Consider the following 15,854-nt stretch of genomic DNA (forward strand, 5'->3'; position numbering starts at 1 on the left):
ATTCCCAGTAGAAGCGGAGATATGAACATTTAAATTCAAATTTCAATTAAAATTAACTTAAAATTAAAAAATGTAACCTTCGGTATCTCCTAAACGGCTCAAGATACAGGAACGCGCTTTTGCCTCAATATAGTCCTGTATCAACCCTATTCTCACCATAAATCTCGACTCTCAATTCCCAGTAGAAGCGGAGATATGAACATTTAAATTCAAATTTCAATTAAAATTAACTTAAAATTTAAAAATGTAACCTTCGGTATCTCCTAAACGGCTCAAGATACAGGAACGCGCTTTTGCCTCAATATAGTCCTGTATCAACCCTATTCTCACCATAAATCTCGACTCTCAATTCCCAGTAGAAGCGGAGATATAAACATTTAAATTCAAATTTCAATTAAAATTAACTTAAAATTTAAAAACGTAACCTTCGGTATCTCCTAAACGGCTCAAGATACAGGAACGCGCTTTTGCCTCAATATAGTACTGTATCAACCCTATTCTCACCATAAATTTCGACTCTCAATTCGCAGTAGAAGCGGAGATATGAACATTTAAATTCAAATTTCAATTAAAATTAACTTAAAATTAAGAAATGTAACCTTCGGTATCTCCTAAACGGCTCAAGATACAGGAACGCGCATTTGCCTCAAAATAGTCCAGTATCAACCCTATTCTCACCATAAATCTCGACTCTCAATTCCCAGTAGAAGCGGAGATATGAACATTTTAATTCAAATTTCAATTTAAAGGTCATTTCATAGTGAAACTAGTTATTCAATTGTCATTTTGAAGGCCACTTCAAGGTCAGTCTAGTTGTTTAAATGGTTACTCTCTATTTCGATAGCGGAAGTGGGAAGACAAATTTTGCGTTCAGATATGTAGTTACCTCAGTGTAGAACGATAATTCATGGGAGTTATATTATCTCTCCAAATTGAATCTGGGCTCTTCCCTTCCAATAGTACGAATGATATAATTGTACATCCAATTGAAAAAAAGATATATATATTATATATACAGGGTGTCTAAAAAATACTACACCCCCCGGATAACTTTGCAGAATCAAATTTTCATGAAAAACTTTAAATACAAAAGTTGTAGAAAATCGAGTAACGGACTTGATGGTGACCTTGAATTTGACCTTGGCCATGACCTTCAAAGTCATTTGGAAGTCAACTTGAAAAATTTAAATACGAAACTCTATTTTTTATTACTGTTCTTTTTTCTACCAATTAATTTGAACAACTCTTGTCTAAAACATGTTTTTAGTTACCTAATATTTTTTGAGATATTTGAGGAAAACTTGATAACTTTTTCAATATTTAACTTATGATATCTCGCTATTTGTCGGAAGGAAAAGTGGTACGAGACTTTCTTGGTTTATTTAGTATCAAGAATATATTGTTACAATAGTGCCGTGATTTTTGTTAATATAATTATTTTAAAATTTCCAAAGATCGATAGGTTAATAAAAGTTAGGGCACTATGATAGTATCGGGTGAGTGCAAAAGTTCGTGCGGAGTTTGTGAGTAAAAGTCACACAGTGATTAGGCAAACAAAAATCTTTATTCAATCAATGATATATTCTCCATCGTTTTCTATAATCTTTTCCCAACGTTCTGACAGCATACGGATGCCTCGATCATAAAAACTGCACGGTTTAGATTCGAAGAACGAAGAGACGCCGTTTTTTAAGCCCTCCAAAGAGTCAAAGTTTTTTCCATTTAAATAATTTTGCAATGACCGGAACAAGTGATAGTCAGATGGTGCGATATCAGGAGAATACGGTGGATGCGTTAAGACATCCCATTTCAGGCTCTTCAGTTTGCGCAGCGTCTTTTTCGAAACGTGTGGTCTGGCGTTGTCGTGATGAAAGACTTTTTTTTCGCCGGTTTTTATCGCCGGATAGGACGGTGGTATGTAATACGGTTGCTGCTCGATGATTCGCCGGCCTTTCTCATTGGTCAGACCGGTCATTGTCAGCGATAACAGTATCACTCCTGTCGTTATATGGAGCAACCATTTTCGCTGAATGCGACAGCAACAGCGACATTCTGTAACGAAAAAAAGATACGTGAATCGTGTGTCGCGATACGGTATTAGGGGAAGAACTACTCGTTGACTCACGTGCGAGAGAAAAACGGTTTGTTGTCGATCGCCGCGACCGCGGCGCTGAATGTTTCGCGTTTCTCTCGTCGACGTTCCACTTCGAACTCGTCGATCCATATCGGTCGGTGATTAATCGGCGTCGCGGCAGTGCTCGTTGACGGACGATCGTTTGTCGTCGAAACACTCGCTTTCAATTGCGTCAAGGCGATACTGTTGCTGTCGCGACAGACGACATTATGTTTCTCGGTGCATCTTTGAACGTGTCTCGCGATGGTTCGCGTTTTACTGTCGCTTCGAAAATAGCCGCTCCCGTTCATTCCTCGACGAGCGAGCATCGTAGGGGGAAGGGGGGCGTGGTCGGAATCTTTCTTCTATCGGTGGCGCGACGCGTCGACGAGACGATTTGAGCAGTGTTATCGATCGAGCGATCAAGAGGCACGGTAATGCCTATTATTATATTATATTTTATATTATATTATTATATATATTATTATATTTTTATATTATACGCGAAACTCCGAGTTGAAACGAGGTGAGATTTTCATATCTCAGCAATGGCCGAACCGATCGAGGTTTTTTTATACCCAATCGATTCGGCCTTCAAAAATAGGAAGAAAAGTGTTTTTGTGCTTTTTGTGTACGTTGTCTCTAAGTGGAGATATTTTAAGATAAATTCTGAATCACGGGAAATTTCGATTCAGTAAGAAACGGCGGACGCAAAGGAGTGGAGCAAAACGTGCACATTGCTTTCCCGACACCAGTGGTGCGATTCTGTAACTCGTTATTGGAGTTAACGACAGTTTCGTTATTGTTGCGCAGCTTTTCTACAGTATACAAAAGCTGCGCAACGATAACGAAAGTGTCGTTAACTCCAATAACGAGTTACAGAATCGCATCACTGGGGCGCTACGAGAGCGCTGAAGAGCAGATAGCAGCGAATGCGAGCAAGCGAGCAAGCGAGGGAGAGTAAAGCTAAGACTCCATGCATGCGGTGAGTTGCGGCAAACGGTTGCGGTGACCAATCAGGAGGGAGGCGCAAGTCCGGTTGCGGCAAGCTCCGGCATGCGTCTGTCTCCTGATTGGTCACCGCAGCCGTTTGCCGGAGCTCACCGCATGCATGGAGTCTTAAGCTAAGAGAGAGGTGCTTTTTGATTGTCTAGAGAGATGGCTCTTCAATCTTTTTATAACGTAGTATAATGTAGTATACATACATTAACCTATTTCTTCGCAATGTTGCGTATACGCAACACGAGGTGTTTAATTAATTACTGACGTCAGTAATTATTTTTTTTCACGAAGTGTTACATTGTGATAATAAGTTCATTTTGACTGCATTTTGTGAAGTTAAACTTCATGTTGCGTATACGCAACATTAGGAAGAAATGGTGGGTTAAGTACGCAACATTAGTGCATCGTCATCAGTGGGATATACATTATAGTGATTGATTAGGATTTTTTTGATTAAACATCAGTGATTGATTAAGAATATTATATTATATATATACATACATGAAGTACGCAATATCGGTGCATCGTCATCATCATCAGTGGGATACATTAGTGATTGATATATCGTCATCATCAGTGGGATACATTAGTGATTGATTAGGATATTTTCTGGTTAAATATCAGTGATTAAGAAGTAAGTATGATGATTATTAACAAAAATGATTATTAACAAAAACATGCAAGAAAGTTTACGAATTTGCGCAGAAAGAAGCTTCGGACATTCGTGCTATAGAAAATCTCAAGGACTTCACACCGCCGCGAAAAAAGAAAAAAGGTTGAGAATCGTATGGATAATATGGACGATATGGAGGACGAATTGCAAAAAATCGCTATAGAGCAAGAAAACGCAATTAGACAAAATAGAGGCCCAACTTAAAACATTAATTACAAAAAAAGAGGATACTTCTGGTAAGTGGATTTAATTTTATATTATTAATATGTACGTATTTATGTATATGTATATATGTATGTATATGTGTATATGTATGTATATGTGTATAATATTATTTTTTTTATATTACAGCAAATAATTCCCGATCAAGGGGTATTAGTGCTGGCAGAAGCCGAGTAATCTGGAAGGTCCGTCGTGGACGTGGGAGAGCAGGACGCGGCCAATACATAAAATAAATAAAAATGTAACAAAATTATATATGTATTTAATATACAATTATAATAATAATAATTATAGTAATAATATATTTATGTAATAAATAAAATAAATATAATATAATAATAATAATAAATAAAATAATGATTTTTATTAGAGAGAGAGAGAGAATGAGAGAGCGTGAGAGGATTTGGGAGTGAGAGAGAAAATGAGAGAGAATAGGAGAGATTAGGAGAGAATGAAAGAGAATGAGAGAGAGAGAGAGAGAGAGAGAGAGAGAGAGAGAGAGAGAGAGAGAGTGGGAAAGTGAGAGAGCGTAAGAGGGTTTGGGAGTGAGTGAAAGTGTGAAAGTGAGAGAGAAAATGAGAGAGAATGAGAGAAAATGAGAAAGAATGAGAGAGAATGGGAGAGATTGGGAGAGCATGGGAAAGAATGGAAGAGAATGGGAGATAATGAAAGAGAATAAGAGAGAATGAAAGAGAATGAATGAGAGAGAATGAGAGAAAATGAGAAAGGGTGAGAGAGAGAATGAGAGAAAATGAGAGAGGATGAGAGAGAGAAAGCGAGAGAGACAGAGAGTGAGAGAGCGTGAGAGGGTTTAGGAGTGAGAAAGTGAGTGTGAGTGTAAGAGTGAGAGTAAGGGAGTGATGGGATGAGAAAGTGAGACAGTGTAAGAGTGTGAGAGTGAGAGAGTGAATTTTTGAAAATAACACGGTGAGAATATTGTCATGCGCCATGGTATGTAATGACGCTCGTCATTTGATTGTTGGTCAGCTGGGGCGATCTGATCAGCTGTGCAACCGAAAAATCTATTTTACAAATAAAACTTATCAAATTATTTTTCTTTCAAGATATATATGTACATAAGCTTTTAAAAGTAAAAATTATATAGTATTATAAAAATTTAACACGTTTATTAATAGTGTCCAAAATTTAAAAAATAATATATGTACATAAACTTTTAAAAGTAAAAATTATATCGTTATAAAAATTATACAAGCGCAATACATATTGTGTTATTTTTAGAAATTTTAAACTCAAATTATTTTTTTAAAGCATATATGTGTACGTAATATAAGTTTTTACAAGTAAAACTTATAACTATAATAAAACACTACAACACTATTCTACTGTACAAAAGAAGTGATATATTAGAACAGTAGCGCCAATTAAGAAACCTAACATATATTGTGCCGTGGCGGCCGTGAAGGCGCCCGTCACAGTGCGAACCATCGGTCCCTACGCAAGGTTTGCGGGGGGGAAAAGAGTATCGCGCGAGAATTGCAGGGGAGAGGAGCCGTATTGCCCCCCCGTATTAATTAGAAGTTAGAGTTAAGAGCGTGCAGGTGCGATGGTCTCGCGTCCCGCAATTTTGTGCCCCTGGACCTCCCGAGCCGACCAGCAGGACAGGAGGAGCAGGAGGAATTTAAAGGACTCCGCTCATCGCCAGGCACGTGTCAATCAGATGATTGCTCTCGATTATCGTTCTTATTAGAAAAATATATGTCGTCCCGATCGAGATTACCGGTTGTCGTGTTTGTTGTCAGACCACGCTGAAGGAGACGGAAGAAGCGAGGCGGGATACCGACCAGCTCGTTCTCGACGCATGGACCGCTAGCCGAAAAACAACGGCTAGACAGACCGAGAAACATGCTCGCGGGACGCCGCGAGAGAGAGAGAGAGAGAGAGAGAGAGAGAGAGAAAGAGAGAGAGAGAGAGAGAGAGAGAGAGAGACGGAGAGAGAGAGAGAGAGACAAAGCTTCCGTTCCGCGGAGCAACAACAATGATCCGCGGAAGGATTGCGGTACCGCTAGAGAAGGCGAGGAACGGGGAGAGGAGAACCCCACGCAAAAACGGAGGAAAAGAAAGAGATTCCATGTTTGCCGTTGGAAGGAGAAGAAGATTCGTTTTTCGTCTCGAGAAAAAAGATTTAGATTCGATTTTGGCCTCGAGTAGAAAAGAGCCTCAGCTTCCGGTTTTCGCGCTCGAAAGAGATATATTCATTTGCCGCTCTCGAAGAAGAGAAGTTTTGGTGTTCCGCTCACCCTCGAGAAATTAAGTTTTTAGGTGTTCCGACCGTGCCGAAAACAACCAAGAAAAAAAAATTATTGTGAGCGACCCGTGGCCCGGAGAGAACAGAGCTGCCGCTAGCCGTGTGACCGGAACGACCGACACGCCGACCGTCGAAGACCACGCCGCCGGGAGGTTCCCGTACACGTAAGACCGTCCACCTGCTTTAACGTTTCGGTGTCTCGTCCCGTCAATTGATTGTGAGCGCAAGCAGTACCGATCCCGCGGAAATAACGCGGCGGGTATTTGTACCGGCCTGCGGGATTCCGGAGCGTAGTGAATACCGATACCGAATAAATCGCAGTACTGAATAGCATACCGCATTTTTGCATTTTTCCCGATAACTTCCCGGATTCCCGATCGAACCCTCCCGTCTACCGACTCAAAATATCGAGGAGCTACCGGGTCCGTCGAACTCTCGCGTCGCGGCCGATCGTTACGTATTTCGTTTTCGTGTTGGTGATCGGTGCAGCCCGCTGCACCTGGCGCCCAACCCTTTGGTGCGAATATGAGCGGCCGGGGCGCGTGGGCCGACGGCGAAAGGAGAGTAACGTCGCAAATTTTTGGCGCCCAACGTGGGGCCCGACAATAAAGAGCTAATTTCAGCTATTCCGTCGGGACAAAGGGACGGGGAAAATTTAAACAAACAAAGAGTCGGGAGAACAACGAAATGTTTCGTTTTTTTTGACACGTCTCGAGCGGTTGCCGTTTTTCGTGTTCCGGTTTTTGCCGACTTCTAGCACGACTTTCCGTGTTTTCGAATTTTTTTTCGTGTGGATTTTCGGCACGCACGAGACCATCTATCGTTGTTCTCGAGTTCCCGGCTGTTTCCGTTCGTTTTTTTTTTGTTTCTTTTCGTGATCACGCTCGGCTCGGGATATCGAGGCTGCTCTCGCTGTGGTGGTGTCCCGGTGCTGTTGTCTTATTAGCAACGAAAGTATTTGTGTGAGTATTTGTGTTGAAGACCGGTTTTTTCCGTTGGTGACGTCTCTTCGTGTATCGTAACGATTAATAGCGCCATTGGGGAGGCTCCTGTCAGGCTTGTCGCCTCCACACCAAATTTAGTTTGCGTTTTTCTCGCTGCGCTCATATTACCGTTTCCGTCTCGTTCGCGGCAAGGAATAGCGTCGAAGAATGCCGGAAGACACGGACCGCGAAGCGTGGGTCTACGAAGTGTCATTAGAGCAGCTACGAGACCAAGCGACGGCGCGCGGGATAAATGCAATGGGCAACGCGGCGACGCTCCGTGTCCGCTTGCTCTGCTACGAGCGAGCCGAGCGCCGAGACCCTCCACCGTCGTCACCGGCGGAGGACGCGATATGTCCGCCACTGTCGCGCGATGACGTCGGGGGGAAGTTGGAGAAACCCGAGTTCGTCGAACGAACAATCCTCGAGCCGGGGAAGATAGCTCCCGACACCTTGAAAGTGCCGACGGTGCGAATATCGTCGCCGTACCAGGCGGTACCGCCGCCACCGTTATCGTACCGCCAGTTCCGAGGTCGCCGACTCGAGGGCCGGAAATGCGCCCGAGTCATCCCACCATGTCGACCAGCGACGCATACAACGTAATGCGTCGCTGGAATATAAGTTTTTCCGGAGCTAGGGGGAGCGACGTGGAGGCGTTCCTCCTGCGGATTTCGGAGGGGCGGGATATCGTACCGATTGCCGATACCGATTTAATGAAGTGTATGCCGTTTTTCCTTACCGGCATAACGTTGGAGTGATACCGAGTCGGGAAGTCTCGATGGGTTTCGTGGCGCGAGTTCGAGGTCGCAATGCGCGCACGATTCGGCGACCCCGACTTCCAATTCGCGCTGCGCGACCAGATCCTGCGACGCACGCAGGGGGAGCACGAGCCGGTCGCCGACTATTTGACGTGCATGCGCGGGCTGTTCGGGCGGCTCGACCCACCGTGGAGTGAGGTCGAACTAATGAATTACGCGCATCGGAATATGCTCCCGCGTCTACAGATCGCCGTACACCACGATGATTTCGTGACTATCGACGCGTTAGAGAGGCTCGCTACGCGCGTCAAGCGAAGTTACGCTGCCGTGAGTCAGTACCGTGCCTCCGCCTCCCGAGAGATCCGTATGTCCGGATCTCGCCTACCGGCCGCCACCGCGCTCGTCTCGGCCGTCTCCGACGATGACGGCTGAACAATTACCGAATTACCGAGTCGCGGAGCGGGAAACAATTAGTGAGCGTGAGCGTCCGAGCGCCGCCGAGGCGACGCGTCGACCGGCAGGGGCGACCCCACCGGCTCCGGTGAGAGAGAATCGCGGGGCGATCCCTCGAGCCGCGGGCGCGGGAATGGGGGCGAGGAGAAGTACCCGGCAGGAAACTGCCGGGGAACCTGCCTCCGGACCGGCCGCGCGTAGCAGTTCCGACAAATGTTGGAACTGCGAGTCGACCGGTCATTTGGCGCGCAAGTGTCACGTGCCCCCGCGCATCCACTGTTATCGCTGCGGGAAACGGGGGAAGGAGGCGTTAGAGAGGGTCCCTGCGTTTCCTCCCGCTTCCGAGACCCGCGAAAAGAAACAGAAAGTAGCGAGCTCATATGGTGCGTTTGAAGGGAGCGAGCGTGCGTCCCTGCGTTTTATCGAAATATTAGTTGGTGACTATCCCCTGCTCGGATTGGTCGATACCGGTTCGGATCGAACCCTTTTTGGTGCAGAGGGTATCGACGCAATCCGCGAGCAGGGAATATCGTTTTCGAGTGCCGTGTCATCCCGGATCCGTCTGGCGGACGGGACGCTGACCACGCTGGACGAGTCAGCGGACGTTATTCTCGAATTGCAGGGACGCCAAGATTGGCTTTTTACCGAATCTGGCAGTACCAGCCATTCTGGGGATGGACTTTCTCTCGAGATTTCGTTTAGTTATCGATTTCGCCAGGGGCGAATAGAGTTTCGCGGATGACGCACTGAGCCGCTATCCTTTCTGTAACGAGCGCGGACAACAGAGCTTTTGTTGCGGGGTCTCGGAATTGTCGCACGAGCAGAAAGTTAAGCTCACGAAATTTATCGCAGATCGTACCGATCGCTGCCGAAGATCCCGGCGTCACGTCGCTGACTGAGCACAGGATCGATGTTGGAACGCATTTACCGATTCGGCAGCGATGCTATTTAGTGTCGCCTAAAGTGCAAGAGGCGATCCGTGGGGAAGTTGACGTTATGCTCAAGGCCGGAATTATCGAGCCATCCGGTAGTGAGTGATCAAATCCGGTAGTAATGGTCAAAAAACCGAGTGGCAAGTATCGCTTTTGTATCGATTTCCGTAAAGTAAATAACATCTCGAAAAAGGACGCGTACCCGTTACCAAACATGACGGGCATTCTCGACAAATTACGGTCCACGCGTTACATCTCGACTATCGACTTGAGCCAAGCTTATTTTCAAATATCGCTGGCAAAGGAGAGCCGCGAAATCACCGCTTTTTCCGTACCGGGCAAAGGCTACTACCATTTTATGCGAATGCCGTACGGATTATCGGGGATTCCGGCCACATTTCAACGGCTTCTCGATAAATTAATCGGGTCGGAAATGGAGCCCCATGCATTCGCGTATTTAGACGATATCGTGGTAGTTACCGAAACATTCGAAGAATATCTCGAATGGTTATCGCGCGTTCTCGCAAAGATTAGCTCGGCCGGACTTACCGTGAATTTAGAGAAATGTGAATTTTGCCGCTCGGAAGTGAAATATCTCGGATTTTTGGTGCATCGCGACGGTTTAAAGGTAGACGACGAGAAAGTTCAGCCACTTCTCGAGTACCCGGCGCCGACCAATTTAAAGCAATTACGCCGTTTTTTAGGAATGGCGTCGTGGTATCGTCGATTCTTATTCGAAATTCGCGACAATTAGTGAACCACTCACGCAATTGCTTCAGAAAGGCAAGCGATGGGAGTGGAAGACCGAATAAGTTACCGCTTTCGAGAAGATCCGAAAAGATTAGACCACCGCTCCAATTCTTTCGTGCCCGAATTTCGAGGTGCCGTTTACCGTGCAGACCGATGCGAGTTCCGTGGGCGTGGGAGCTGTGTTGACGCAGACGATCGACGAGGTCGAACGCGTCATCGCGTACGCGAGCCGTGTGCTCACGGACGCGGAAAGAAAATATAGCATCACGGAACTCGAATGTTTAGCGGTCGTTTGCGCCATAAAGAAATTTAGACCGTATTTGGAAGGCTACCGCTTTACCGTGATTACCGATCACAGTAGCTTAAGGTAGCTTCACAACTTGAGCAATCCCACGGGTCGGCTTGCACGATGGGCATTGGAATTGTTAGAGTACGATTACGAGATCGTACATCGAAAGGGAGCACTACATCATGTTCCTGACGCGTTGTCGCGCATGTATGAGGGAGATTCCGAGACCCCCATGGCGGCCGCGGCAATGAGCGAAGGACACCATCTCGATCAATTTAGTGAGTCGGAGAAACCTGAAACCTCCGACAATTGATACCGGAAGCGTTATCGCGAGGTCTCGAAGGATCCGAAGCGTTTCCCGACTTGGCGAATTATCGAGGAAAAATTATATTTCTTGCGGCCCACGAAAATAATTTCCGATTTAGTAGAGGATCTCGACCGGTGGAAATTAGTATTACCGGTCGAATCTCGGGGTGAGGCGTATTGTGTTATTTTTAGAAATTTTAAACTCAAATTATTTTTTTAAAGCATATATGTGTACATAACATAAGTTTTTACAAGTAAAACTTATAACTATAATAAAACTCTACAACACTGTTCTACTGTACAAAAGAAGTGATATACTAAAACTGTAGCGCCAATTGAGAAACCTAACATACATTCAAACGCAAAAAATCCGGTACACTAAAAATTTGGGAAAAAATTACAAAATTTCAAATGATCATAATTTGGTAAATAATGAAGATACAAATATGCGCAGAAATGCAAAATGAAGCTTGAAATGTCCTCTTTAAGAATATCTGAATGGCAATTATGCTCGGCCATTTTCTTCAAAATGGCGGATGACAAAGTGAGAGGATGCAAAATTGATAATCAAAGGTCCGTGTTTGCGATGGTGCATGGTGTGCTTCAGGTATCGCAGCGTAATGGGACCAAATGCACATGAAAGTATAGAGTGTTATCTTTAAAATGCTACTTTACCGAGCTCGATATGATAATTTTTCACTGAGTTGTTCCAAATTTTGCTAAAAATGCGGTTTTCTTGTTAAATTTGCATAATTCAGTGAATAAGTATCGCATCAAGCTCTATAACGAAGTATTTTAAAGAAAACATTCTATACTTTTAGGTACTTTTCGTCCCATTGAGCTGCGATACTTACTTTGCTCCATGCGCCGTCGCACGCTCGAACCTTTTTTTAGCAACTTTTCATGTTCTCCTTTTTATTACCCGCCATTTTGAAAAAATATCGTTGCGCACAATTTCGATAGATCTTTCGAAAAGTACGGTTTCAAGGCTTTCAAACCGTTTTTGAAATTTACAGCTAGGATATTTAGGTGTCGAGATATTCAATTTCGAATTTGCAACAAATGTCAATTCAGCGAGGCTTAAGGGGCTAAGAGGCTCTGCGGTTCGTTTGGCTCTTTCATAATTTCAATAGCCGTATTCATTATTCTCTATACAATAATTTACACAATTTTGCGAATTGGAAATTTAATTTTTATCAAAAATTATCATTCTTTACCCTTCAGTTACGCATGATCACTGTGGTATACACTTTAGTTCGCGAAGCTGTCCCAAGCTCTCTACCTTCTCCGTACGATTGGCCATTATGGTACACAGCTTGAATATGCTGTTCAGGATCGCGCCTGAGTTCGCGGTGCCCGGCGCGCGGGATGCCGAGTCGCTGGACGCCACCTGAACGTCGAAATTCCCTGGCGCTCCTAGTCCACGGAGCCGCCGCGACGCGACGATCTGGGTTGTCGCGCGCACGAGCCCCTCGGCTCGCACGCGAGTTCGAGCTGCCCAGGGCATATAAAAGTGCCCGCGGAGACGATCAGAGATTGCCTTCGTACAGCTTTTGGCCTTCGTACGGTCCACCGCCGATAGTGGCACTATCTCTTGTACGCTGGACTTCGCGAGTTTGTCAGTACGCCGGGCTTACGTTCTGGCTTGACTGAGATTCTGTCGGTGCGCCGGGCTTTAACGCCTGGCTTGACTGGATTTTTCTTAAATGTATGTGCCAAGACAATAAACAAAGACAAACAATTTTCCTTTTCCGAACGTGTTCACTCCGATAAGCGCTGCCTCGTGCGACTTTTCTTTTTCCGTGATCTTTTCCTTTCGAGGCGCGTTGTTTCGTGCAACTTCATCAATTTAAACCATAATTGATTGTTTCGCATCGAAATTATTGCGTCGATTATGGCGACGATAAATCCTGAAAAGGCTGCTCAAGTTATTGCTTTAATTGAAGATGGCAGAAGTCGAAGGTACGTTGCTCAGGCACTTGATTTGTCAGTGTCAACTGTGCAACGTGCTTATGCCAGGTACTTACAAACCAATTCTTTCCATAGAAGGCCTGGTTCGGGACGTCCTCGATGTACCAATCACAATGATGACCGATTTATTGTTTCAAATTCGTTAAGAGACAGACATCGAACATCTGTTCAAATTAGAAACAATTTAAGGGATGTCCGCAACATTAATGTATCCGTTAACACCGTTCGGAGAAGATTAAAGGAACAAAATCTGCTTTCGCGCAGGCCAGCAGCTGTACCTTTGCTTAAATGTCACCATCGCGTAGCTCGACTCAATTTTGCAGTTGAGCATAGAGACTGGACTTACGCAGACTGGAGCAAAGTACTCTTTAGCGATGAATCTCGTTTTTGTGTCTATTCTCCAGATGGACAAGAACGATTTTATCGTCGCGGTGGAGAACGATTTGCAGACTGTACGGTAAGTGAGAGGCATAACTACAATGGAGGCTCTGTAATGATTTGGGCAGGAATTTCAGCTAATGCTCATACAGATCTGCACTTTTTTGACAAGAATATGAACGCAGATGTATATGTGGAAGACATACTCATTCCGTATGTTGTTCAGTACGCACCCTTCATCGGAGAGAACTTCTTGTTTATGCAAGACAATGCTCGACCACACACTACGAGAAGAGTGCTTGATTTCTTCGATGAAGTTGGCATAAATCGACTCGATTGGCCAACAAATAGTCCAGATTTAAATCCAATCGAACACTTATGGGACAACTTCGGCAGGAAAGTACGAAATCACGTACCTGCTCCTCAGTCACTGCGAGAACTGCGAATAATTCTCGAAAACGAATGGAATACAATTACGCAGGATGAAATTAAAAGACTAATAAGGAGTATGCCTGATCGTATGAATGAGGAAATACGCGCACGAGGCAGTCATACCCACTATTAGTACACACACACCACACACACAGCAGAGAGGGTTTGGAGTCATTAATTACTGCAGGAGTGACGAACTGCGGGGTCCTTATCTCTGCTGTAACACCACACACACACACACACACACACATACACACACACACACACACACACACACACACACCACAAGGAGGGTGTGAAATCTTGAAATACTGTGGAGCTGACGAACCACGGGGTCCTTATCCTTGTGATATACAAACACACACACACACACACACACACACTACATACAATGGGACTTTTCCTACCAGTAAAACTCCATGCGGATTATATTGGGAAGACTTACAACCATAATTTGAGCTAATGACAGCGGTATCTTAAAACGCAATTCATCTTTATTACGTAATATCGATTACGCAAAATGAAGAACCTAAATTGAATTTTACTTTCATTTCCCTGGCTTTCAAAATAATAAATGCAAATCATTGAATATATTGTGCTGGTTATGTAAATTATTATATAGAGAAACATGAACACAGCTATTGAAATTATGAAAGAGCCAAACGAACCGCAGAGCCTCTTAACCCCTTAAGCCTCGCTGAATCGACATTTGTTGCAAATTCGAAATTGAATATCTCGACATCTAAATATCCTAGCAGCAAATTTCAAAAACGGTTTGAAAGCCTTGAAACCGTACTTTTCGAAAGATCTATCGAAATTGTGCGCAACGATATTTTTTCAAAATGGTGGGTGATAAAAAGGAGAACATGAAAAGTTGCTAAAAAAAGGTTCGAGCGTGCGACGGCGCATGGAGCAAAGTAAGTGTCGCAGCTCAATGGGACGAAAAGTACCTAAAAGTATAGAATGTTTTCTTTAAAATACTTCGTTATAGAGCTTGATGCGATACTTATTCACTGAATTATGCAAATTTAACAAGAAAACCGCATTTTTAGCAAAATTTGGAACAACTCAGTGAAAAATTATCATATCGAGCTCGGTAAAGTAGCATTTTAAAGATAACACTCTATACTTTCATGTGCATTTGGTCCCATTACGCTGCGATACCTGAAGCACACCATGCACCATCGCAAACACGGACCTTTGATTATCAATTTTGCATCCTCTCACTTTGTCATCCGCCATTTTGAAGAAAATGGCCGAGCATAATTGCCATTCAGATATTCTTAAAGAGGACATTTCAAGCTTCATTTTGCATTTCTGCGCATATTTGTATCTTCATTATTTACCAAGTTATGATCATTTGAAATTTTGTAATTTTTTCCCAAATTTTTAGTGTACCGGGTTTTTTGCGTTTGAGTGTATATATATGATTATTGTATACTTAATATTTTTAGAATTCCTTTTTGAAGATATATATTATGTACATAACATAAGTTTTTACAAATAAAACTTATCAAATTATTTTTCTTTCAAGATATATATGTACATAAGCTTTTAAAAGTAAAAATTATATAGTATTATAAAAATTTAACACGTTTATTATTAGTGTCCAATACTTAAAAAAATATCTTTTTAAAGGTTACTGTTATTCACGAAAAACCTAGCTACGAAAAATGTCCATGGCATAAATTTTTATAAGTAAAATTTATCATTATTTATTAGAACACTGAGTTATATGGTTATTTTACTTGTTATCATAACAAATTAATTATTATAACAATGCAATAAAAAATATTTAATACAAATAATCTTGGCGCGGCTGCACCAAAAACTATATGGAACTTAAACTTGTTTAATACATACATGACAGCATTTTTATTATAATAAAATGTACTTATAAATTCTCTCTATATATATACGGTGTAATGTTTTATTTAAGTTTATATAGTATTATATTAAATTATAAACCTTCGCTATAGAATATAGATATCGAATGTGTATATATTCTACATATTTTGATATTTTTTTATTCAAAGATGTTATTCTTATTATAATTGACGAAATGTCAATGATATCTAATTTGACTTTTATGTACATACATCTTTGATATAGAACTCTTTTATTTAAAAAATCTTAATTTTTGCAGAAAACTGATTGATGAAGAAAAAAATTAATTCACGACTCAACGAAGATCTTAAAAAAATTACTGCAAGAAATGAAGTTGTTGTTATTATATACCATACTGTACAATATTAAAACATACGCGCAATAATTATCTATAATTTGCATATATGGGCGTTTATGTAATTATAAGTAATATAAAAGT

The 15,854-nt window shown here is 42.7% G+C and overlaps 1 protein-coding gene and 1 long non-coding RNA gene across 2 annotated transcripts; one reads left to right on the top strand and one right to left on the bottom strand.

The window, feature by feature from the left end:
• Positions 1 to 1,746: 1,746 nt before the first annotated feature.
• LOC112588196 (uncharacterized) lies at positions 1,747 to 2,424 on the bottom strand. Its single transcript, XM_025297140.1, has 2 exons — positions 2,126 to 2,424; positions 1,747 to 2,052 (listed from the first exon to the last, which is right to left on the bottom strand). The coding sequence occupies exons 1-2, from the start codon at positions 2,422 to 2,424 to the stop codon at positions 1,956 to 1,958; spliced, it is 396 nt and encodes a 131-aa protein (XP_025152925.1). The 3' UTR covers positions 1,747 to 1,955.
• Positions 2,425 to 3,306: 882 nt separating this feature from the next.
• On the top strand, positions 3,307 to 4,250 carry LOC105183731 (uncharacterized). Its single transcript, XR_003112648.1, has 3 exons — positions 3,307 to 3,749; positions 3,821 to 4,024; positions 4,140 to 4,250. It is a non-coding gene; the product is annotated as an uncharacterized LOC105183731 (long non-coding RNA).
• Positions 4,251 to 15,854: the final 11,604 nt, after the last annotated feature.

The sequence above is a fragment of the Harpegnathos saltator genome, unplaced genomic scaffold (assembly GCF_003227715.2).
Source record: "Harpegnathos saltator strain DR-91 unplaced genomic scaffold, Hsal_v8.6 scaffold170, whole genome shotgun sequence".
Lineage (NCBI taxonomy): Eukaryota > Metazoa > Arthropoda > Insecta > Hymenoptera > Formicidae > Harpegnathos > Harpegnathos saltator.

What these genes read in the sequence shown, in the direction of transcription:
- LOC112588196 (XM_025297140.1), bottom strand. Translation starts at nt 2,424, where the DNA reads ATGAACGGGAGCGGCTATTTTCGAAGCGACAGTAAAACGCGAACCATC. An exon ending in AAACCGTTTTTCTCTCGCAC is followed by an intron (nt 2,053 to 2,125) that starts GTGAGTCAACGA and finishes TTTTCGTTACAG; the next exon opens with AATGTCGCTGTTGCTGTCGC.